Source organism: Strigops habroptila, chromosome 4, assembly GCF_004027225.2.
Source record: "Strigops habroptila isolate Jane chromosome 4, bStrHab1.2.pri, whole genome shotgun sequence".
NCBI classification, from domain to species: domain Eukaryota; kingdom Metazoa; phylum Chordata; class Aves; order Psittaciformes; family Psittacidae; genus Strigops; species Strigops habroptila.
In genome coordinates, this window is record NC_046358.1 from 8,679,025 (window position 1) to 8,704,950 (window position 25,926).

General features: G+C 40.9%; 2 protein-coding genes across 4 annotated transcripts in view; one reads left to right on the top strand and one right to left on the bottom strand.

The window, feature by feature from the left end:
* The window catches only part of STARD9 (StAR related lipid transfer domain containing 9), a 104,182-nt gene extending 81,941 nt beyond the window's left edge, over window positions 1-22,241 (top strand). For all 3 annotated transcript variants that reach the window (XM_030482460.1, XM_030482461.1, XM_030482463.1), the window contains 11 exons: window positions 469-11,619; window positions 12,483-12,680; window positions 13,618-13,801; window positions 14,859-15,005; window positions 15,587-15,692; window positions 16,283-16,425; window positions 17,012-17,076; window positions 17,162-17,367; window positions 17,782-17,861; window positions 18,269-18,427; window positions 19,552-22,241. In XM_030482460.1, coding sequence (XP_030338320.1) covers window positions 469-11,619; window positions 12,483-12,680; window positions 13,618-13,801; window positions 14,859-15,005; window positions 15,587-15,692; window positions 16,283-16,425; window positions 17,012-17,076; window positions 17,162-17,367; window positions 17,782-17,861; window positions 18,269-18,427; window positions 19,552-19,653 — 12,541 coding nt within the window. In that variant the 3' untranslated portion in view covers window positions 19,654-22,241. The remainder of the gene's footprint in view (window positions 1-468; window positions 11,620-12,482; window positions 12,681-13,617; window positions 13,802-14,858; window positions 15,006-15,586; window positions 15,693-16,282; window positions 16,426-17,011; window positions 17,077-17,161; window positions 17,368-17,781; window positions 17,862-18,268; window positions 18,428-19,551) is intronic.
* Window positions 22,242-23,333: 1,092 nt separating this feature from the next.
* CDAN1 (codanin 1) overlaps window positions 23,334-25,926 on the bottom strand; it is a 31,513-nt gene continuing 28,920 nt past the window's right edge. Inside the window, exons 27-28 of the mRNA XM_030483542.1 lie at window positions 25,783-25,890; window positions 23,334-25,071 (exon numbers count right to left, since the gene is read on the bottom strand). Of these exons, the coding sequence (XP_030339402.1) occupies window positions 24,946-25,071; window positions 25,783-25,890 (234 nt within the window). The 3' untranslated portion in view covers window positions 23,334-24,945. The remainder of the gene's footprint in view (window positions 25,072-25,782; window positions 25,891-25,926) is intronic.

Genomic DNA, 25,926 nt, shown 5'->3' on the forward strand with positions numbered 1-25,926 from the left:
GTATCACTGGGATGATTCTGGATTGGGCTTTTAAGCTGGCCAGCCTTTCCCAAGCTAAATAAACTTCTCTAAGCAATGCTAAAAAAAAATTGGGGTGCTATCACAGCATGGTCCTGGAGTGAGGAAATAGCTGAACTCTGCTAAGCGTATTTCTGTGATTTAGAACCATCCTTTATTTTAAACTAATGTTTGCAGCTTACTTGAGTCTAGAGACTAAATACCAAGCTACACTATGTAGCATTGAGCTGTTCCTTTGTGTTGCAGAACATACCTCAGGATATCTAGAGGACTATCGTTACTGACAGAATTTAATTTTATTGTTTTTATTTTCTGCTAAAATTTGCTTTTGAAAGGCATTAAGATTGTTGCTTCATATATCGTTACGCTTAACTACAAGATATTACTGATGTGGAAATGTTAAGTATATTATTCAATTAAGGATTGTGGTTTATTTCTTTATTTACACAGTTGTTTGTTGAAGAGGGAGACTATCTCAACATTATCTACCTCACCAAATACTGATCAAAGCTGTGAAGGCAATACAACAGGGAGGTTGTCATCTGTAGAATATCTTTACAGAAGTGGTAAAGACGTTTCTGGGAGCAATGAGCTTAATGATGAAAAAGGGATCTCATTTTCAGTGCAGAGGCAGCTAACTGAAAAACAAAAAGCATCTTCATTTGCAAATAAAAAAGGAGCAGAAAAAGACTCTAATGATTCAGCTATCATGGCTTATATCAATAAAAATTATCAAAAAATTGAAAAGTTGGATGACAATCCAGGGCAAACTGGATCTCAAAACCAGACCTCTAAAGGCTTCTCTCCTGATCTTTTTAAGGAGAAAAATGAGCCTGAAACGTTTATTGCAGGGACAAGAATGACAAAAGCAAAGGTGCTAGGAGATGTAAGTCAGGCTGCAAGTAGCAATCTAGAACAAAATAGAGCTCAGGTATCCGGTAAAAAGACTAGAATGGATATCGATGGAAAAGGTCACAGACCTTCTCCAGAAAACTTTCCTAAAGAAATTAAGAAAACAGTGTATGGAAATCCACCATCAGCGCATCTAAACCAAACAGCCAAGAACTGGAAGAGAGAGCCAAACTCAGCCTTGCCAAGTCATGAGAAATCATCAGTGGAACAGCAAGAATTTTTGATGGTGGCAACATCCGTAGGAAATCTCACTAAGATGAATGCACAGGCACCACTCTTTTATGCTGAAAAAAAGTGGCACAGTGCTGAGATGCTAAGTGCTGGAGCATCCAAAACAGCCACAGAGGTGCTGGGGAACTGGCAAGAGGATGATGAAAATGAGATTTCTGATACTGACAGTTCCTATTCTGTGGATTCTCTCTCCTGTGCTTATGCAAAAGCTTTCACAGAGAAACCAAAACAAGATTTTGACAGAAATAAATGTCTTGCCAACCCAGAAGATTCTGAGAGCGATGACAGTCAAATGTCACAAGACTCTCTGGTAGAAAAGGAAAATAAAGCCAAAAAAGAAAATACAAGTCGATTTCACAAGTTAAAGGCCCACCATGAGCCATCTAAGATTTACAAAAGCAGGACTGATCACCATATTTCGTCTTTGGTGACATCATACACATCTCATAGGAGACTGGGAAAGCCTGAAAGAAGCTTTTCTCTGGACAGCTTAGCTGATGGAGAAGAGATGCCAGCAGAAGATCCGGTAGAAGAATCCAAATCTGATTCATCTGATGAAGTGCCAGCAGAGATTTTTTGGAAGTTACAAACTCCCAGATCACCAGCTATACAGGCTGAGGAAGACCATGAGTCCAAGACCTGCAACAGAGATACAGAAGGGGCAAGTTATGATCTGAAGCTGAGCAGTTCCTTTTACTTGGACACTAAACCACAGCCTGCTTCCAGTAATGCTTGCAAGCAGTTGCTGAATGGGATAAAAGTCTCCTTTGTAGAACAGGAAAGGTCTCTTGATAGAAGACCGTATTACGCAAGTGGAAATCCTTTGCTTACTACTGATGCTTGGTGTTCCTGTGACTCCAAGGTTGACATCAGCAGCCCCAGAACAGCACCTTCTTCCCATGAACATTTGGAATTTCAAGAAGCTCATCTCTGCTCTTTGAGCAAACCAGAGCTTTGGCTGAAAAAAGATGATCTAAAGCAGTCAGCTGCTGAAGTTTCTTTCGTTTCTGGCTCTAAGCAGATACACAGCATTAGTCATTTATCATGTCGTATAAATGAAATAAACACAGTTTTTTCCTCTGATGTGTCAGAAGTACCCTTACCTGAAACAACAACAACTGCAAGCAAAGTTTCTGAGAGTGAATCATTAAATAAGATTCTTAAGGGATGGACAAACTCTAATGAAAATTCTTCCTTGGAATCTCAAGATGTAATGTCCTCATTTGTTAGCTCAGTAGGACCAAGCTCCTCTTTTGTTCCTGTTTCAGCAAAGCATGATTATTATGAACATTCCAGGTCAAATTATCCTGAACAAGAACAACTGAATGAATTATCTATTTACAGGTCTGCCACTGAATGCACACAAACATTCAGCTGTTTGGAAAGTGCCTTCACTGAAGACTGCTTGCCACTGCTATCTAGGAAAGAGGAGGATTCTTTCCCCACAGCTCATCCAGAGCTGCCAAAAGACCACAGTCTGAAAAAACCACCCTTTGTTTCTGTGTTACCTGTGCAAATTTCAGAGCAGAGAAATGGCTGTATCAATGCAGATTTAGAAGATGATTTCTTCAGAACTTCTGAAAAAGATGACCTCAATGATGACTACAGTAACTTCATGACAAAATCCAGTGTGACAGGCTCAGGCAGAAGGGCATCTGTCAGTGCACCTGCTGCTGAATATTCTGTAGGCCTGGCTCACAATGTGATCCCAACACAGGCATCTGCAGTAAAACAAGTGCAATTTGGAAACCATGGGCAGCTTTTTCGAAGAAGGGAAATACCAACATCTGATGAAGGTTTCTTTCTCAGTGACTTAACAAATAAGAACTGCTCTCTAGTAAGCAGTTACAAGCTTCAGCCATTAGCTGGACTAGGAGCAGAATCAGCTGTTGCAGTAGGTCTCCTCAGATCTGGGGAGAGTAATTTGGAAACAATGCAAGAAATGAATTATGAACAGGTATCTGCAGAAGAAATAACAACAGAGACAGATTTTTCCTCACAGAAGAAAACATACCAATGTAACCCTTCAGTAGTTGCTCACAGTGCAACTTACGACCAATCTGCAACACCAATAGAGATGGCTCAAAAAGAGATTATCTGTATGGAGACAAGCACAGATAGCTTGGCAGAGATTGCAGAAGATGCGCCTTTGTTCAGAGATAATGAAGAATACAAACCAAAGGATGAAGACTTGTCTTCACTGAATCATTATGAATTTAAAAGCAAACCTGTTTCAAATAATTATTCCCGTGAATGTGCTTTAGAAGACAGTCTGGAAAGTTGTTTATCCCAGCAAGTTTCAGAAAATTCTACATCATGCATTGATAGTGTAAGAGAAGAAAGCAGTGAAAGCAAAGAACACAATCTCCTGAATTCTCAGGCTGCAACTCAGAAAGAATTTTTATCTGAGTATGAAAACTTAGTGGTAAATGAAGTAAGTTATCTCATAGTGAATGTAAATGGGAAAGACACAGAGTCCTTCCCTGCTGCTCTTTGTGAGAGTACAAATGATTTTGTCGCAGAATCCAGTTCAAGCATGTTTTACAAAGCTTCAACAAAAGCTAATCTTTTCCAAAGTGCATCTGAGACTGAAAATTATGAAAAACTATTAGAGCATGTCACCACAGTGAAAGGAGATTGCGATGCTAAATCTAATCTTACTGTGGAAGTCAGTGCCACAGAAAGTTGTTCTGAGGCACATTGTGACTCCCTTTGCGCAACATGCTCTTCAAAATCAACAGGGCAAAAAAACAGTACACATGGGATGACCCACATTTCCATTCTCTTGGAAACAGAAACACAGAACAAATCTTTACTTGAATCAAGAGAAGAGAAAGAAGCCTTTTTAGAAAGTGATTGCCCAGAGGATATACTGCTTCTTGAAGATGATGTAAACCCAGAGGCAGAAAGAGTATTTGAATACAGCACAAATACATCAGCTACTGTTTCTCAAGAGGAGAGACTGTATGTAAATAAAGAATCTAAGTTTTTAAGAAACCCAGAAACCAATCCAGAAGATACTGTCATTCCTTATCAGAATACAAAAGCAAACTCTGATGAAGAAAGAGCAAAATCAATCAGTAGTGCAATCAACTTAGAAAAAAATGCATTGCAAACTAAATCCAGACAGATTGAAAGTTTACCTGACTTCCAAGTCCAAAGTGTAACTGAAGACAGGAGTGGAGAGGATTTTAAAGACATTAGTCTATCTCAGAATTCAAAGAAACCTCTTGATACTGAAGCTTGTGAGGTTCAGCGTGAGTTTTATACCAATCTGTGCCTGACACAGGAAGAGGTGGAGAAAGATGAACTGCAGGTAGCCAACACCAGGATAGAATGCACTCAGGAATCAAAAGCACTGGTGCATTCTGGCAGCCACCTTGAAACAAACAGCTTTTGCCAAAAAGAAAAAAGCAAGAAAATAGAAACAGGTATTTATTCACCAGAGTTTTCCGTTGCTCCCAAACCCACTCCTTCAGCTTTGTGTTCCCACACAACAGATACTACTCAGAATACTTCAGGTATCTTTGATACTTGTGAGGGGCTTTTACAGACGGACAGAACAATAGAGAATGCGTTTGATACAGAGGACGTAGCTGCAACAGTACTAGTCACAAAACCTGAAAATGAAGGACAAGTAAATTCTAGCAATTTAATAGAGCATTCTGTACCAAACTGTTTGCCCCAGGAAGACAAGGTTGATGAATGCGAAGTGACTGGGAGTGAAGAACAAATTATCATGACAAACACTCAGGAGCCGATTATTATGAGGCGAGAAGTCATAATCACAGCTGAAAATGTTTTATTTACTGAAGCGTCTCCAGCTTTACATCAGATGTCTTGTGACAGAGATGATGAAGAAATTTTAAATCGATTCAAGATCCCTGAAAGATATCTAACAGCTTCAGGTCTAGAACAGGACACACAGTCAGAAGATGATTCAAGATACCATGATCTTACTGAAATGAGTGAAGATGGTGGCTCAGTGGACTCTGTTACAGATACAAGAAATGCAGTCATTAAAGATATTGATGCATATGAATATTCAGTAGATGACAGTACTGGTATTGACCAAGAATTTAGAAGTCTCCAGATTAAAGAGGACAGTGATACATATATGAGTTGCTCTATGCGATGTCTTGAGCATGGTGCTTCAGAAAACTTGAATGTAAGTATTGCTAGAAAAAGATATGATAGTTGTGAATTGGATCCAGTAGGCTCCAGAGTCAAGGAGGAGAAAGAGCATTTGATGAATCTAGTACAAATGGCCAAAGAAACGCAGATGTTTGCAGAAAACACAGAGGAAGTAGAACTGGCCATTTTACAAAACCTGAACAAACTATTCCCTGAAAAAGACAGCTGCCAAATGACACATGATGGCAGCAGATTAAGTGAAATCTTAAGAGAAAGTCAGTGGGTGTCTACCAGCTTTTCTAGAAATAATGAAGATATCGGCAAGGAACAAAATCCACCAGCAACACTGAAGTCTACTGAAAAAAAGCAAGAAGGTTCACTTAAAGACTCCCCTTACCAGTCTGTAAATCATCTTTTGTATCTTGGAGTAAGTGATGATTCCCATCTTGTTCAAGATGCTCCCACTGCACTGAAAGGACATACAAAGGCATCTAACAGCAGTGTTGGAACTGGAGCTGTTCTGCCTTACTATGAAACATTAATGGAGAGTGAGGTCTGTGTTGGTATGCCTGTTGCAGTCAACCAAATGCGAGAAGACAAGTATCTTCCTGATAAAATGACAAGTGAGAATATAGCTTTTCTGCAAACCAGGACCACACAGGATAGGCAGGAGGAAGAATCCTTTGTATTTAACAGTGCATCTGATTATGCCATATCTAGGCAACCTGTCAATGAGAACAGCTCTTCCACTCGCTACAGTGCAGGTGGTCCTGAGCCCGAAATGGTTGTACTTCAGCCAGGGGCCAAAGGAAATCCATTTTCCTTGGAAAGATTCGATTCTTCTGAAGGTATAATTCAGGATGTTAACATTAGTCATGAAGAACACAGTGTGGATTTAATGGTTAATAAACTATCAAAAGACTACCTTAATTCCATAGAAGATACAGCTCAAGAAGAAAAGGGTACCACTGTGCCTGATTCACTACTCTTGGATACTTCAAACCTGCTTGCTTCTTCAGAGAAAGAAGTGATGGAAGATACAGAAGAGGGAAAAATGCATTCTTTACTAGAAATGTCTATGCAAAAACCGTTTCACAACACTAATACAACTCAGAAAGTACTTGAGTCAGGGAGTTTATTGCAGCATGATGAGAAGGAGAAATTTTTAAGCACAAGCTATACGACAACAAAAAGTAAAAATGAAAATGCAAAGTTTCCTGGTGTAACTGAATATCAGCATGACCTCAGAGAAAATCAGGGATGTGGGATTTCTGAAGAGTTCTGCATAGACCAACCAGGCAGCTCTGATTCTGAGAACACTTCAACCCTTTCAGAAGGCTTGAACAAGTCTCTGTGGGAAAATCCACATTATAGTAAAGAGTTTCTAAGTTATAAGAAGAACTCGGGCACTTCTGAATGTTCTCCTGGTTTCCTAAATCATCCAGCGTCATCTGCAGATGCTCTGATTGCCAGCACTGAAGACAAAGGTAAAAACGATGCTGCCCTCTCTGAAGAAACAAAATACTTTGAAAGTGAATCCACTGATTTAAGTGTATCTGTAACTTTTCCAGATGCTTCTCAAAAAGGAGATGAAAAGAAAAATAGGTCTGCAGTTGCAGAGGCCACAGACAGTCAGAATAATAAACTGCCTGAAAAAGTTGCAGGAACAGATCAAAAGGAGAAAACAATTCAAAGTTCTTTCCAGAATTGCACTGACTTAAAAGAAAATGAAATTCCTGAGTACTCGGAACACTACAGTAACCCTTCTCATGTGACTGTACTGGAATCGGGCTCGCTTACTTTTCAGCGCCAAGGACAGACTGGCAGTAAAGAATCAAAGTCTTTTCCATCCTGCTTTGTGGAAGATACTCCAGCCAACACACCTTTTCAAAGCTCCAAGAACTTCAGTGCTTTTGACACGTCTTGTTTACTTGATGACTCAAAATCTCTAATATTTAGTCAGCTTGAGGACTCACTTCAAGACACTTTTTTGACTGAGGAAGTGTCCTCCAGTTGTGCAAACGTGTGCTCTGTAAAAGAAGATTTTCCTCAGGCATTTGCAAATGCCAATCACCCATTCCTAACACCATTTTCAGAATCTTCTTTGACTGCAGATATAGGCCCTGGTGAAACTGGCACATATACTTCACATACAAGTATATCGAAACATTCTCCATTTGCTGTTTTGCAAATCCAAGACACTCAGTCTGACAAGGCTGTGGTATTTGATGAGCCAGTACGTGCTTCAGGAAGTATTTTACTTTCTCTTGCAAAAGAAAACAGGCATTGTCCAGTATCAGACACAGACTCAACTTCATATAAACATTCTGCTGTAGATGGGGAACCTGTATATGGAAGTAATCATAAAAAATTTGACAGTGATATAAAAATTGATCAGCACCACTGGGGTAAAGTTCCACCACAAGAAGCTTGCACAGGACACGTAGAGAAAGTACTAAATGATAATTCTCTTTTATTACCATCATTACCTTTTGGGCATATGGGAAGGGCAATTCTTGTCAAAGAGGGACAAATGAGAAAAACACTTAACAGAAATGAGGCAGAACTGCACTCAAATACTGAGGCTGAACATTTTGCAGTAAAGACAGAGCAGAGAAAAACATCATGTAGAGAACCTGTTGAAATACAAACTAATGTATCCTCAAATTCTGCAAATAAATTAATAAGTTCAGAAGTTACCGTGTTGGAAAATGTGTATCCGGGAGACGTTGGTGTGGATCCTGAATACACCAATTCATTTAGTCCAACATACCCCACATACAGCAGAAGCACTGATCCCAGACGACTCTCTCGCACTATCTTAGGTTTTGAAAAAAACCCTGCAGATCTGCAAGATAATTGTCAGTATGTGTCCACAGGTGAACAGATAGAACAGGTCCTGGATAGAACAAATACAGATGGTAGAAAAGAGATTTTACTCTGCCAGAATAATACAGGTTCAGGCGTTGATGGCCCTGCTGCTGAGGCAGGCAATTGTTCAACAATGGGAGATGATATGAGGAATAAGACTCTGAAATCAGAAAGATTAAAGTTTTCTGTAATGAATAATAGCAGTACCTCTGTAAAGTTTTTACCAGAAACCCATGATTTGCCTCCTCAAGAATCCAAAATTGTGCAATTAAGGAGCAAACGATCATATTCTACTACACGGAATACGAAAAGCTGTAAACAAAATGAACAGAGACCTTCCTTACAAAGTCACAGACTATCAGCCCCAGCTATTGCTGTCTTCTCTGATACAGAATATACTTTGGAAGCCTCATCTAAGGCAGATCCCTTGTTGTGTTCTGTATCTAAATCACTACAAGATTTAAACCTGAGTGTAGAGCCTCCATCACCAACTGAAGATGATCTTCATGGACTTGAAAGATTTTCAAAGCAGGAATCAAAGAACTTTTTACAGGTTAAATCTAAACCCACATTTCAGCAAAGAATGGCACAAACTAAGAAGCTTGCAAACTGTGATCCCAAAAATTTACAGAACTTTGCAGCAAGAACCCAAAGCAGCCAGTCTTTAAAAGACCCTACTACTACTCAATCTCCATCATCCTTACTGCGCACAGCTCACAGTTCTGTGGGTGCAGAAGCAAATATTCATTCGAAGAGTAGTTCTGTAGCTCAGTGTAGTGAAGGGAAAGTTGAAGAAGCTGGATACCAGCCAGAAACAAATTTATTTTTGCAAGACAATAAGGATACAATGCATTTTAGTTCAAGTGATATCAACCCATATATTCATCCATGGCAACAAGATGAATCATGCAAGATTGGCTGGAAACAGTATATTTTTGGCAGTGCAAGTGATGTCTCTTGCAATCAACTTCCTTTAAACCTGGAAAATCGTAAAGTTATTAGATGCTCCAGTGTAGACAATGGATTGAATTCTCAAAATTCTCCTTTTCATTCTCATCTCAGTTCATACGCTACAGCAAAAGTTTTATCGAGCACTTTAAGCAGCATTGAAGGTCTTCAAGGATGGGACAATGTCAGACAAAACCTTCAATCTGCATACTCAAGTGACAGTACCAAGCAGTACAGCAATGTATCTAGTGAAACATTGGAAACTAATCCAGAAAATAACACTGCTGAACTTGAGAATCCTTCTGCACAACCTGGTAACTCTTCAGTGCAGGTTGATGAAATTGTACTGTTATATCCTTCTGAGTCTGAAAGGTCTTCCAAAAAACTACCAGGGACTACATGTGAGCAGGGAACTCAAACAGCAACTCCAGGAAGGTATAAAAGGCAGAGAAGACATCAGAGAAGCTATACGGATGTTTCTGCAAGAAAGCAGGAAACAAACAGAGATTTAGTTCATCAACCGTCTTCTTGGACAAGCATGCAGAACCTGTCCATGCATCTGTCACAGCTGCTTCAGAACACTTCTGAGCTGTTGGGAAACCTCTCCCAACAGAGTATTATAGATAATGAGCAGAATGCCAGAATCAACCAAAGAGGAACGGAAGAGACTGTAAAGGTTACTAGATCAGATAGCTGCACTCAGACTACAGCAGATGTAGGCACTCAGACAGAGATTTTGGAAGAACCTCAAAGCAAACATGAAGAAAAACAAATGGAGGAAAAAGTGGAAAATGAATTGAGGGTGGCTCAGGCAGTAAATGTTGATTGGAAAGAAATAAGTACAGACGCAGTAGGTAAGATTCTCAGAAGGAAAGAGGAAACACTGTCCTTTGAAGAAAGAACACAAGAACAAACAGGGATGAGAAGTCTGGGCAATCCTGACCTCCGTGACAGTCTTGACAGCATTTTGGAAGACTCCTTTATGCGTCTGCCTCTCTTACCCAGAACCTCCACTCCTATCATAGATTGCAAAAAACCATCATTAAATACACAGCAGAATGTTGCTTTTACTAGTACCAGAGTCTCATCTGTCACATCATCTTCACTGAGTTCAGGGCAAGATGGTTCTTCATGCACTGTAGTTAGCAGCCCTACTGATAGCACCTCTCAATCTGCAGCATCTTACCCTCAGAACAAAAGAAGTGTCAATGAACTAGAGATTCCAGCAGAGAGAAAATTCTATTACAAAAACACCCTGCTAGTTGATAGGGCCTCTTCTCCTATTCTTACTCTTAGTGCTAGTCCCAGTAGCCAGACTGCTTCTAGCAAGTCTGTCTGCCCTATTAAGCAACCTCTTGGATATTCCAGTGGTGCTTTAAGTCCTCTTCACAACCAGAGAAAGCAGAGGGCAAGTCCACAGTCCGGCATGCCACCTCATGTGGACAACTTTTCACAGACAGAAACAGACAGTGAATCTAATGCTTCTAGAGAACATAAGGGCATAAGAAAGAAATCTGAGAGTTTCCCAGATAAGAAAGCAGCCGATGAGCTTTTAGGACAGCATGGTTCAGAAGACCTGGGGCAACAGCATGGAGTAAAGGTTGACACCCACACTACCATTTGTGCAAAACGACTGTATCACTCTAGCAGTACGTTGGAGGTGTCAGGCCACAGGGAACTTTTAACAGGTGATCTCAGAGACCACAGTCCACTGGCGCGTTCACTTTGCTGTACGTATGTCACGAGGGGAGCAGGAGGTTCTTCAGCTGGTATTAGACATGAAAAGTACATTGGTAATCCTGACACTGCTTTAATTCATGACTACTCGCCTCCAAATACTGAGTTCCTTTTCAATAAAAGAATTAGTGCCACTTGTTCAAGTAAGACAAACGCTGGCACGTCCTCAGAACCTCTGGGAGAAGCATCATCTTTACAATTTCATGACTTCTTCTGGAAACATGAACGCAGCTGCCCTGCCCCGCTGTCTGATGTGAGCGATGTGCAGACTTCCTTCCAAGACGACAATACAGATTCTGTTACTGAAAGTGAATGTGACACTGAGATTCCTCTCAACAAAAATACTACTTTTGCAAAGCCTTACAGGCCTCGGAGCTACAGCCTCCGTGACTTACCCATACACAATAAATTCAGCAACTGGTGTGGTGTTAAGGGCAGCCCTCCTTCCTTACTCAGCTTGAGTGGCAGTGTGGCTGATTTACAAAGTCGGGCAGAAAAGAAACCTAGAAGCACCCGAGCAGCAGAAATGGAAGAGAAATCCCAGCTTTCTGACAGCAGGAGCAGAGAGATTGAGAGACTTCAACGAGAGCGTGCTCAGATCATGTCTGGCATTCACCTCGATCTGCATCAGCATCCCCTCACTGTGGAACTGACCGAAGCAAAGCTCAATTATGGCATTGGGGAAACAGATGCCCTGCTGAGGGTCCTTCAGAGTGGGACTGCAGAGGACCTGGTGGCGATTCCAGTGAAGCAGCAACTCTATGAAAGGTAAATTACTTCCAGTAGTGGTGTTGTAAGTATTTTGAATACACTTCGTGCACACTTCATGCAGTGTAAAAAACATTTAGTAATGAGCACTTAATCACTAGTCATACCAAGTGAACTGTATGTGAAGAGTTATAGTATTAAGCTTATTTTATATACAGTTAAGTAATGCAGTTAAGATGAAATTTTGGGGTTACTTCAAGAAAATATGGACAAGTATAAGATTTGGTGTAATTCAAATCTAGTGTCAGCCTCTCAAAATATCTAGCAGCTGTGAGAGTCATCACGTGTACCTGGTGATCATGGGAATATATTTCATTGATTTATTTCAATGTAAGAATAATTGATACATACTATTTATGGGAATATCTCATTTCTTCTGTGAATAAATGCTGCTGTATGAATATGTCAAAAAACCAACCAACCAAACAAAAGCCATATGCAAACAAAGTAAATTATGAAAAAAATAAAGATCCTAGATACTAGTGACTAGATTACAGAAGTCAGTTTCGGAAGCTGTCGTAATCGAAAAGATTTAGGAGTAGCTGCATTGTATCCTCAATTTGCCTCTCACCCATTACAAGCAGTAGCTAAGACCCTCTTATGCATTTCCTACTGTTATAAAAGCAATGGAGTTTTAGAATTTCTGCATCATCTGTCAGTATGTGGCCAAAGGGCTATTAGGAAAGAGGTGTATGGTATTAGATTCCTATAAATTTTACTTTACAAAGATACCTAATGTGTGTTTTACAAACACATAAGTGCTTGTAAACAGTTACAAACACCTAAGTGTTTTTTACAAAAAAATCAGCAAATGTAACTTTGCAGGGTGCTTTTTTGTCAATGTAATCATGTTTCCCTGACAGACACATGAGGACTATTGAAAATCTGAGGAAAGAAAGAGAAAAAAGGCTGCAAAGATACCAAAGAAGCCGAAGTCTGAGTCCTCAAAAGCATATGAGTCTGTTACAGACGCTGGATGCAAGTCAGAGGGATCCAGACCTCCCCAGCAAACGCCGAGAATATCTGCAGCAACTGAGAAGAGATGTGGTGGAAAACACCAGGTAGGACATTAGAAACTTCTCTTTTGGCCTAATGTACATTAAGAGTGTTCACACTGGGTGCACATTAATGGTTCTTACTGACATCTGAGACTTCTGTGGCAGAATTCTTCTCAGTGCAGAAGTGTTAAACTTTGGGATAGACGATGCTGTCAGGAAAAGCATGAACCTGGTTTTAGAAAACATGCATTAAAAATTTCTGTCTAGTTTATTTCAGTCCATAACAAGTGTCTAATTTATGTGTATGATGTATGGGGACAGCCAAGTATTCCTTCAGTCTTGACTCATTACAGACCAATCTGTCTTCTTACTCCTTCACTAACTTAAAAGACACATGAAACAGTTTTTGTGCTAAATATCAAAAAAGTTCTGCAACCCTTCACCATTTAGAATTTGAGTTTCTCATCCTTCACCATACCCTCTAAATGACTTTTGCTTCCTTTGCAGTAGGTCAGGAGACAGTTATTTTCCCAACACAATTCTTTTGCGTGTGACATGCCAAAGCAGCAACCTTAGGTGACAGGGAAAGCTGACTTAGAAACCAGTGCAGTCACTACAGTAATCTCAGTGGTAAACTGGACTTGCAATCTAAATAATTTTCCAACGTTAATGTTCACATAGCCTTTAGTGAGCAAAGAGAAACTTTTTGGAGGCTAATATGCTGGGGTTTAATTGCTTTTCTGGCAAATTTTATTGTTCATAGAATGTTTTAGGTTGGAAGGGACCTTAAAGCTCATCCAGCTCCAACCCCTCTGCCACAGGCAGGGACACCTTCCACTAGACCAGGTTGCTCAAAACCCCGTCCAACCTGGCCTTGAACACTGCCAGGGATGTGTTGAAAGATGTTCTGTGCTGAAAGATTATTTTCTCATGGTATTTTGTCAGGTGACCCCATTTCAAGTAATTATGTGTGTTTCCCCCCACTTACCACTCCTTACAGAGTTCAAGAACCAAAAAGAAGAAGCATTCAGCATCCCTCAGACATTGAACTGTTGCTCCGAGACTACCAGAGGGCACGAGAGGAAACCAAAAGTGAAATTGCACGAGCTAGGGACAAACTTCGAGAGAGAGCTGAGCAAGAAAAGAGACGTATACGGGAGCAAATATTTTCTCAGTTACAGAAGGTGAGTGTTACAGAGGAAACCATGGCACATTATTCACATCAATGCATTTTTTTAAAAGGAACTGTTCCATGGCTAGGTAATCCTCCTGTTTGATACACATCAGCATTGAAAAGCCAAAGAATAAAATGCAAATTTGTGATTAACAAAATCTGAGTAATATTGAACTGATACTGTTCATGCTTCTGAACTACATCTTCCTGAAGCTGTATTTTATGTACAAGAAACTCCTTAAGTTTTCTCATTGGATGGAGCTTACACAGCCACTTGCTTGCACTAACCTTTGTCACTGTCTGACAGTGCAGCTTCAATTGTAGTTGCAGACCTCCTCTCCTCAAATGTGTATATCTGGTGCAAAATGTGGTTCATTCATTGCTCTGCACCCTTTAAGGCACCTTGAATTCAGGCACCTCCACTGGATGACCTGGATCTTACCACATCTACTACCTTGTTTTTCTTGTGGAACGCAGACATACTTCACCCAAGTTGGAAACACAAAGTTAAAACCACCTTTGAAAGTAGAAATAACCTTGAACTTCTCAGTATTACTTTATTATGTAATTTTTACTTCATTTTCTGGGCTGGCATTGGGTGGTTCAATTGGCTAAACTAAAATTTCCAGTCTGTAATCACTACATTTGACCAGCAAGTTAAGTCAGGGGCTACTTGAAAAAGAGGCAAAGAGCAACAAATGGGACTGAAAAGAGATCTTTTTTTTTTTTAGTCTTATTTTTCCCCTTAAAAACATCCCAGCATTAGTTCAATAACCTGGACTTGTGTGAAGAGTAACAACAGCAGAAGCTGCATTTTCCCAGACTGCCAAGTTTTACGGGGTGTTTCACTCAATGGCTCATATGTAAGTCTTTCAAATGAGCCTGCTTATTTAATACTTTCTGTATGGCAACAGCTTTTGTCCTGTCAACGCTCCTTGAAAGAAGCTGAACTTCTTTAGATTATTGCTCTTTCACGTTTCAGCGCTGTCATCATTGATTTGACTAGCTGCTGTGCAAGGTAAACTTTGTGTGGCTTTTTGTTCGTAATACTGTGATACCTATTACAGGAAGAAGCGAGGCTGAAGACTCTTGCAAGTACAAGCACTTTATGTACAGACTCCAGCCTCAGCCTCTCCTCTGGCCCAACATCTGGCTACAATAGCAGCAATACTGCTACGTATACTGCAAGTAACCTCAGCAGCCAGGAAGGACAGGTGAGGAACAGCTGGCCTGTGAGGCTGATGTCTCCTGATGCTTTAACAGCAACAGACAATGTAGGAACAGAAGCAGGACAAGTTTATGTCATGAGTGCAGAGACGGGTGATGTGGTAGGAGCATCACCAGGTAATAGTGACGCTTTTATTTCTCTGAGGTATTTTCTGGGGGGGATTTTAACCCATAGATAAAAACCAGATAATGTAACTGTCAGTAATGCCACTACCTGCCAAATGTTTTAGAAACAAAAAGCCTTTTCTTGCGATAAACCAGAATCTGATGTTCTCAGTGTGCCTCCCTCAATGATGCATTGACTTAAGAGTTTGTGTGTGTGAACATGGAGTTTCCTGAAGTTACTTTCTGGAGTATATACCTACGCTAGCTCCTTGCACTTGCTTAATTTCCCAAGTCAAGGTATCATTTCAGAACCAGGGGAAAGGCAAAGGAGCTACCTTATGATAAAGAGAAGCTTCCAAACTTGTAAGGCAGATATGTGACAAATACTTAATTTGCTATGTAACATAATTTATTTTATCCAGTTCACACCTAAGGCTTCCACTTCTGCTCTTTCTTAAATCAGGTTTCCTCTGGAAATGCTTTGCTTTCAAGAGATACACGAGGTCGTTCAGCTGTTAGAAACAGTCAGCTTTATGTGTTAGAGCAACTACAGAAGGACTCTACATTTGGTAAGTAAAACATATACCTGATTATGTTTGAGCTGTATCCCAAGGCCTAATGAAATTTGTCATTTACGTAAATAAAAATCTAATCTGATTCTAGATATTGTGAAGATGTCCCTACCATTACATGACTCCAGGAAAATACTGTCAAACAATAGCTAGAGCTTGCTTAGAATTTCCTGAAAACATGGGGATTTGGTCCCTCTAAAGTTGGTCTTTGTCCTGTTGCGTTACCATATCAAGTGTTCTGGGAGGATGTGAGGACACTACTTTGAACGAACCAAAGATGCATGGCAGGGCAACGAGTATAGGATTGTACATGCAAGTTCTTACTTTTATCCTTCAGACTGCTGCTGCTTCTTTAGGTTAGTTTGTTAGCTTATATGTGGTAATAACTGTTAAACTTGAGAATGCACGATGTAACTGCAGTGTAATTACTAATATGCAGATTGCCTAGACAAGGGATGGCATGAGTCCTTCAGGAGGCCCAGGTGGCTGGATGCTCCAGTGGCAGGTTTAAGTCCCTGCAACAGCAGATAGCAGTGGGTTTCCTTTTCTATTTTTTTACTCCCCTATGGCTTTTCTGTTTCCTGCAGAAGCCAGCAGCGTTCAGCCACCCCTTCCTTCTAGCAGCGTCAGCTGTAGGTTCACCCATGGATTAACTATTTCCGTCAGCTCCTCTTCCACAAAAGGATACCAAGATTTATCCAAACATATCTTGGCCAATGCTACCACTGAGGTAAGTAAATAAGCAGAGTTTTCACATACCTCCTACTACAAGTTGAGATGTAGTGAAAATGTGTGGGACAAGCCTTGTTGTTCTACAGTGCTAATAGTTAGCTATTTGTCAGTTAGAGAGACACACACTGAGCAATTTTAAATGGTGGGGGCCATTTAAAGCGAGCAAGGCTGCAGCAGTGGGGTTCGGAGGAGACTGTTGCATGTGAAGCTGGGGAAGCTGCTGAGTCAGAAGGAAAGCATACCAACTTCCTATTTCAGATCAGGTACAATCACTTCAACATCATTTAGAGACATGCTCCCCCCATCTCTGATTTTCTCACAATAGTTTAGGCTAACATACAGGGCTTATATGTTATATATATATATCATATAGGACATATGTATCCTCCTCCAGCAGAGAATACGACAGGCAAGTCCATCTGGCAGTTAATACTCCCTAAGGATTACTCACACTGTAAAACTATATGTGTTAAAGCCAGCTTAGTAGTTTGAATAGAAGAGAGTCTAGCAGCATGTAAAAGCTGGATGCAATTTGTAGTTTCTACAGCTTTCTCTTACCTGTACATCTGTCACTGTTTTCTAAGGTAATGGCAGCATGCTCTCATAACCTGAGGAATCTCTACACCTGCCAAGCAGCAGCTGGGTGGAAGTAAGTTTATGGCAGGTCTTTATGGGAGGTCTTCTTAGGTACTTGGCCCTCTCGTGTGCAAATACCTTTCATTTGTCTTTGACAGATATCAATGTACAGAACAAGAGGTGCTGGTTTATTACAAAGTCTTCCCTTCAGCAACAAGGCATGGGTTCCTGGGAGCAGGAGTGATAGAAAGACCCCTGCCCTATGTGTGGGGACTAGTGAGAGATCCTGGCAAACGTCATCTGTACGATAGAACTATCAACACAGCTCGAATACACAAGAAGGTAACCAGCCACATCCAGCTGGGTGAGTATCAACACAAACAACTGGCCACCAGTACCATTAGGTACTTTCTCAGCGCAGGCTGCCAGCCAGAAGGAAATTTAGAGACATCTTATTTCATTTCTTTCTGTTTGAATAAATAATTTCATTATTTAATATGGGAACTTGAGCTTTGCAAGGCTTTTCCAAAGTGAGGATACTATTAAACACATCTCACTGTAGATGTACAGCTAGAGATGGTGGTTTGAAAGTCAAAATAAATCTTCAGTGGCTTGAGAAAGCATCTTAATGACATACATATTACAGCACATTAACTAGAGTTCTGCTCTCTGGCACCAAGAAGTCAAAATGAAACATGCACGTGCGTTTAAGGAGTGGGGGAAAGTGTGCCAAGTTAAAGTTGTCAAAGTCTAATTCCCCTCTTTGTTTTTTACACAGTGTATTTAGTGACCGATACCTCCCTCTGCTACCTAAAGCAACCCCGGGATTTCTGCTGCATTACTGTAGAAGCCAAAGAGGTAAAGTGAACGTTCTCTCTGCAGCACAGAGGAGTTGTGCTGAACTCCTGGTTCAAGGACAAAAGGGAGAAGGAAGGGAAGTCCATGCTCATCTTTCCAGAAGTGACGGTGTAATAGGAAGAGAAGCCATGTGGATATGACATAAGGGAATTGTGTATAAAACCCTTGTGAATGACAATCATCAGCCAAGCCCTCTTAGGCAGTGACACAAGTGTTACACAGCACAGTCTGGTTAAAAATATGCAAGATTATGACAAATAAAAATTAATAAATAACATGGGAAATATTATTTCGTATTAGAAGAGTTAAGTAGTATGAGAAATATATCCTCATGACAAAGAAAGAAAACATTATGGTATGCATTAAAAAATGTACCAATTGTCATCTTTACACTTTGTCACATGCAGGAAAACTTGTCTGTCTTGGCTGTCCAGTCTGTCTATGATGCATCCATGCCCCATCCTTGCAAAGAAGTGGTGAGAGGGGAGATTTTGCCAAGTGCTTGGATACTGGAGCCTGATGTGGTGAATGGAAGAGATATCACCAGAGTTATTTACATGGCACAGGTAAGATTTTGCTGTATGTCCAACTGTGAATGCAAAAAGCTGTTACAGATAAGAGCTCTAAGTAACAAAAATCTATAATCCTTATGCTATGTGCCATGAGGTGACCATGAATGTCTCCTCCACGTCACACTCATATCTAACTTAATGTACCCTAAAGCAGAGAGAATCTTATTAGGATTGTGCTGAAGCACATGGTTGATCCTAAGCTTTTGCAGCATCTGGAGCTGCTCCCTGGGATACCAAGATCCTTCTGTAATGGATTATTAGCAGTTTCAATGGATGTTGCCTTCTCACAGGGGGAGCCAGTACAGAAACTCTTGTTGGCATTTTTACCTTGTTGTGGACAGAGAAGTACACCTCAGGTTACACTATTTTCAAAATGCACAGAAATACTGGTTGCTAAATTTTTCTAACTGAAGTTGTTAATGCTTCAGACTTAACAGGTACAAAAGAGAAGCCCAGATTAGGATTCCAGTTAAGAATAAGAAAACCCTGCCATCCATTTATTACAGATTCATCTGAAGAGTAGGATCTCCTTGAGACAGTGGTACCAAGTAACGTCCAGAAGAGAATGCCAAATGTGTATAATTTATTTTAAAGTGCTCGTCAGAGAGCTAAATGTCATTAGTCCTTTAAACTTAGCTACAGAATATATGTTTTTAGAGACAATTAAAAAATCATCTTAAATTATAATCTTTAATTATAGTAATAATAATACTATAATAATAAAGATAATAATAAAATAAATAATCTTTAATTATAGCAATTAGTATATGCTTACACATTTTCAGTAACACTGTATCTGTCTCAAACTAGTAATATTTAATTGAAGCTCAAACTCAAAAGCAGTGTGGGTCATACCTACTGAAAGTGACATCAAATAGCAAAGCTTTGAAAGCCTATGGAGTATTGGGAAAGAACAGATACAAACCACACAGTAACGATAGTGTTCGTTTGCCTGTAAACTACTTTTGTAGTCAGTCTACAGACACATAGTTGCACCATCACATACTTATATATACTTACACGTACTTGTACCACCAGAGCTATTTGGGGCTGGAGAAGCATTTTGCTCAACCCCAGGCACAAACCCTAACACGTGGCCTTTCTTCTCATTCCTGCAGGTGGATCTTGGTGCCCCGGCTATCCCTGCAAGGCTCCTGAGTTCCATGGCCAAGCGCCAGCCCCTGGTGATCGCTCGCCTGGCACACTTCCTTGCTAGTTAGTGTTGGGTACAGAACTGGACACGTAACAGCAGCTCAAAGTTCACAAAGAGACACAAGCCTTGTAAGGGTAATGTAAAATGCTGGCTCACAGACAGTCACAAGCCTCGCTTGAGGAGCCTCACTGCTAACATCGGACTGTGCAAAAGCAGAGTTAGGAAAAAGGATCATTTATTTTAGCTGCTCAGAAGAAATGCACCAGGTTTAATGGGAACCTGTCCTCCTGGAGACAGCTGTGGAAAACCTCCACGGAGCAGCAGGAAGGTGTGCTGTCTCTATAAAAAGCAGAGGAAGAGACTTTGATTTACAATAGCCAGCATCTTACATGCAGAATGTAGTATTTAATTTCTATTTCCAAGAAGCTTCAAAGACCAACCTTCTTTCTTTAAGAAAGTTTAGGCAGCAGTGGGAAAAAGGCAATGGAAGCAACAAAATGCACTACAAACTGGAAACAGTCCACATATGGCTTGAGACCCTTTGCAACTCTTAAGTAGAGCTGCAAAGGCACTTTCTAATGTTGAGATAAGCATCAAATGCAGCATTCCTAACAGTGTAGATAAATCATTTAACCTAGCTCACTGGCTAGACTTGCCCTGGAGAAGGGAAGCTCAAATAGAGTGACATCCACTAGTCACCCTACACCCTGGATAGATTTTTCTCCTGTAATTAGCTGGTGGCTTGCAGCCAGTGTGAGGTATGTTGGATTGCCACTACACTATGCAGCATCAGTGGAAACCACCACACCTCAGGACACAGTTCTACTGCACTGCAGAATTAGGTGCTTTGAAATCAAGAAACCAAACCGACAGTTGTACACAGTGACACTTTGTCATTAGTAGGGAGTAGTACCAAGTAATCAGCTTGTTTCTAGAATTTATATCCTGCAAATAAGAGTAGCTCCAGCATTTTTCCACAATGGCGCTTTCCATCAGCTGAAAATCCAGCCTGGCCATAGTCCTACCACACTTCCTTGTTCAGAACATGACCAGTTCGCTCACTGCAGTGAAGACAGACTCTTCCCTACTCAATTACCTCATGGCATTTCTGTTGACCTTAGTTCAACAATCCTGCTGTCAGGCTTTACATATTTGTTCAATACACTCCCTAGTTTGGTCACACATTCCTAAAATTAAACAAAACCACAACCAGCTCAAGTAATTCCATTAGTTCTTCAGCACAACAGTAAAAATCATATCAGATACCTTAAGTAAGCAATAGAAGCTGCTATGATGTGCTTTCTTTAGCTCAAAAATGCCCACATTGTTCAAGAAGCTGTTGCACTTTAAATTTGTCAAGTGAGAAATATGTATTAATGCATCCACTTTACCAGAGTCAGCTTCTGCTACTTCAATACAGTTACTGTAAGTAAAAGATGAGTTTTCCCACCTTTTGAGTTCAAGAGCCAAGAGCTACTTTTGCTATATCTTTGCACAGGTGTAATTTTGGCTCTCAGCTTCTATGTTACTTCCTGTTATAAATATATTCAGTTTTAAAAGAAAATAGCTATTTTAAATTGATATTTAAGAAAATAGCAGTTTTGAGACGTACCAGCCCAAGGCTTCCCCCCTGAAAACTATACCAGGTAGGATAGCAAAACCTTTCGCTTACAAATTTGCTTTGGTTACAATCTTAACGCTAATTTAGTGCTGTTCTTCTACGGTGAGGCTCAGCATTTTCTTAGAAGCCCACCAACCCATGTCATGGCATGGTTCACTTCCAGCCTCATGCATCCTCTGTAGCCCCTCAAGGACAAAGGGACAACCCAGCACAGAGTTTTCTGCAGCTGAGCAAAAAGACAGAGTTCCAGGTTTGCAACCTGTCATACGGTTCCCCATTCCCTCCCTCCTGGTGGAAACCAAGACAGGAAGAGCCAACGAGGCAGTACATTAAAGCCCAATTTAAAATGAGCAGAAACAGCAGCACGGCATATTGGCTCTATCCCCAGTGCTACTTCCAAGGATGCCTGGGGGAGGTAGGGGAGGTCTTCATCCAATCCACGCGAGATTTGCTCAGTGCTTTGCTTTTTTTCCCTTTTATTTTGGACATGGCACTAGTGATGAAACAGTTTTTGTAGGAAAAACATCTAGGGGGACTCCTGTTGCTCAACGATGCCAGTGCCTATGAAGGATAATGTCTTATTGTACAGTGCATCAGATGTTTATTTTTATATACACATAAGATTTTTTCTATGTTTACAGATTAAGTTATTTATATATGCTTGTTTTGAAGCAGTTTTATATGCTATCAAAGCTAAGTTTTATTTTTATCGTTATTGAATTAAAGTAACTTTTTTTTTTTAATACAATCTTCAATTGATACTAAAAAGCCTATTTATATAAATGTTTTCTTTTGCAAATATAACATTTTATGGTACTTGTTAATGTACGGCATTGGTTTGTTTGGAAGGAAAAAATAAAAACCCAGCAGATACCGAATTTGTTAATCTACAACGGGCAAAAACCAACTTCCTGTAAGTTACTGCTGAGCAGTAGATGATCAAACCAATTGTATTGTACCACCTACTGTTGCATCTCTGCTCTTAATCAAGATTGCTATTTTCATACCCACAATAAATGGTATTTTCTACACAAGAAAATGTGCCCCACGTTATTTTCCTCCAGCTAAAGACACCCATCTACGGAACTGTGTCAGATAGAGAAGTACCACAAAAGCTAGCTTGGGGGAGAGGATTTAGGGCTCTTACGTACCTGCTGAGGAATGTGCATGGAATAGGAATTTTTGTGGCACAAGAGTCAAGAAGCCAGTCACTGCCTGAATCTGGTTCCTGTGATGCAGTGTCCAAGCAAAGGGGTTGTGTTGTGTTGTTTGTGAAGTGAGGCACTGGCTCCTCTGACTGCACATCCTGAAGGAAGTTAGTTAGTAGAACACCCTTTTGCTTCATTTTCTTTTGGGAGTTGTGAGTTTGCAGTAGGAAAGACTGACAGAAGGAAGGTTACATGCTCTAACCTGGCTTGCTGTGAGCTCTCTTCTTCCTACTGCCCTCCTTGCAGCACCACACCAGGTACCATGCATGGAGCACTCGCACTAAGAGGAGCCTCCTGGCCCCATGGGACTGTGGTCATGCATCCTCAGCATCCCTAGGCAGAAAACAGCATGAATACAATAGTTCCTACAGTTCAGTTACAACATCAGGTGTCTGGCTTTACAGAGCAACCAGGGCAAAGTACCACAGGATGCCCAGAAAACTAGAGTAACTGCATTAGGACATAAGACTGTGGACACAGAGGTGTTTCTTACCTGCTGGTTCCCACAGAAGGACTGATTGCCTTCAGCCCCATAGGGCGCAACAGTGCTCTTTGGATGTAGCAAACTGCTCCTGGGCCTTGGTCACCTTTTAAATATGAACTTCCAGGCACATTGTATTAGAGAAGGATAATTCAAGTGAGTTCATGAGACCAGCTGTGGCTATGGCATCTGCGCAAACAGTTTTACAATACCCAAATAATAGAGTTCCAGAGCTGAGAACACCTTTTTTTACTACTATAAATTGCAGCTTCTTCCCCTTTCCACCACCCCTTATATAAACTTACAGTTCAGTATAAACAAAGCAGCTATTACTCTGCTTTCTCTGCCCCATGCTCTGCGTGTGGCAAGGCACCTTTTTTTTGCACTTCTCCCCAGTAACCAAGAGGTTAAAGATCAACAGTTTGAACACAAACCAGGACATTTAATCATGTTTATTATGACAAACAACAACTTCAAATGAAATCTGCAGCAAAAAGTCACACACTACTCAGCCTCACAGAGCAGATAGATATGGTATGACAGGGTGTACTTGCTAGTCCAGTTTGTACTACCATACGCAGCCTGCCCGCTTCTAGGGACACTCTGCTTCAGTCACATCAGAAAACCCCTGCACTGAGGCATGCAGATGGCATAGGCCAAATCTGTCAAGACAGTGCTCAGTAACCAAGTCTAGAAAAATCTCAGTACAGTTCAGACACTGATATGCCTCTGTAGCCCCTTCCTCTGAAGCCACAGTTAGTTATATCTCATCATCAGTCCTGTTTGTGGTTTCTCTTAAATCACTGACTCCAAGATGTTACCTTTTCTCACCTTATCCAAGGGAAGAAGCGGTTAATTAGCATAAGGTAAAGCGCCCTGGGCTTCACTTTGTCCAGATGCTCTCACATCGCACAGTATTTGCTTTCTGGGAAAACCTGCACTACCAGGACACTCCCAGACAAAAGGAAATCATTTCCTCACTGCTACAGGGGCAGGAAAAAAAACCCCATGAGACAGCTAATGAGCACCTGATCATGTACTGCCAGCCCCCAGCAGTCCCTGCCCCAGTGCGAGGAAATACTTGGGAGGGTGGACGGGAGGTCACACCCTTGGTGACAATCTCTCTGCACAGGCAGAAATGCCCACTGTCCTCATGGAAAGGATTCCTTTCCAGGTCAGCTCTCCAGGGGATGTCACAGTGCTCTTCCACTACTGTTCCAGGTTGTAGTTTTCTTGCTGCAGCACTTCCTGTCTGATAAAACCCAAACTCAAGGCAAAAAGGATTATAAAAAACAGCAGTCAGATGCCATTTAAGTTCATGTACTATAAAAGTGTCTTAAAAATACTGTGTTCAGTAAAAAATATAAAGAGATATTTTCTCCCTTATTTCTATTAAAAACCCTGGGAAATTACAAGTTCTGTTTCCAACAAGAGATGGAAAAACACTTAAGCATCCACATCCTTTAAGAATAATGCCATCAGTGTTCTGATGTATATATTTAATATGATTCAACTTTTAAAATGAGTCTTAATTAAAATCAAACCTTTGAAATTGAGCTCACAATGAAAAATAAATAAAGGCTCATCTTCATGTCATAGAGGTTCACCTTTTCCCTCCCCCAACAGTAGAGTCTTTGTTAAAAGACAACATGAGAAGTCACATTAAATTATGAGAAGAGCCACCAGGAAACCACCTCTGATCATGAAGTAACTTGTCCACTTGTATCGGTTTCTGGGTTTGGCCACAGCCTGTTGCTGCACAAATACAGAAAGTGTCTCTGAGTCTAAAAACCGGCTGCTCTGAGCCACGATCAAGGTGCTTAAAGGACTTTCGACTTGGAGATCCATTTGCTGATTGATGGACATCCTTCAGCATAGTCACCACGGCAAAATGTCCATGAACAGAAAGGAAAGACCAGTGCGGGTTTTGCACAGAGTGACCTCCTAGTGGCAGCAGCTCCCAGCAAAGAGCTCACAAGGCATTCAGAAACACTGCACAGTTCATTTGCATCTTCATTAGGCTTTTTTGTCTACAAAGAGTGGCCTCCACTAACTTTGTGCTGCCACAGTACCTAGAGATTGTCTGGTCAGCTCACACGGGTTAGTCCTGGGCTCTGCTACCCGATGTTCTGATGTAAATACTCTGGATAGCACTTCCAGTTCTTTCAAGAAATCCTGTAACAAACAAACAGACACAAACCTTATTAACAAGTGCCAACCAAGAGGCTTACTTCATTTTCTAGTAAAGAACTTTACATGGTTAAACATGTTGTTGATGATTTTCCAGAGCAGAAACGTAGACAAGCTACAACTGCAAAGATGAATGCCTGTAGGTGAACACATTCAGTCTCCCCTCTAACCCCCACACCCTTCTCAGGGAAGGTCACTGCCACAGTTTGAATGGTTAAACATCTCCAATACGCAGTCGCTCACCAGCCTTCAAATTCCATCCATTTTTGGCAGGGAGCTGGGCAGTTTCCCACATTTTGACTCTGGCTAAAACAGTCTGACTCCTCTCACGTTCGTGTGGTAGGAGGCAAAGAGGTGTACATGCAAGTCTGCTCAGTTAAGACCCTTTCCCACATTGCCATTCTCAGCTAGAACATGGCAGACTGGTTCAGGCTGGTCTCTAAACTGAGCTACAACTTTCTTGGCACTGTTTGCACTGCAGGGGCAATGCTGGGATTCACACAAGCACAGCTTTCAGTCAAACACTAGTAACGGAAACAAGGCTGTTGGAAGCCAGTCCTGCTGCTGCATTAAGCAGGAACTTTAGTTAGGAAGGATTATGGGCTTCAACTACATGAAGCAGAACTACAAGGGTTGACAGTTGATGTAGCCTTACTTTTTATTTCACTTATCGTTCACACACATCTCATTACTTACTGAGGGCCAAGGGAGCTCTTCGAGGCTACGCAAGCAACTCTCTATTTCACTGCTTCTCATTAGCTCATGTTCTACAAGACCATGAAGCATGAAAAGGAACAAATCCCACTGCAGAAGAGAAAAAATATCAACAGCTCAAAAGAA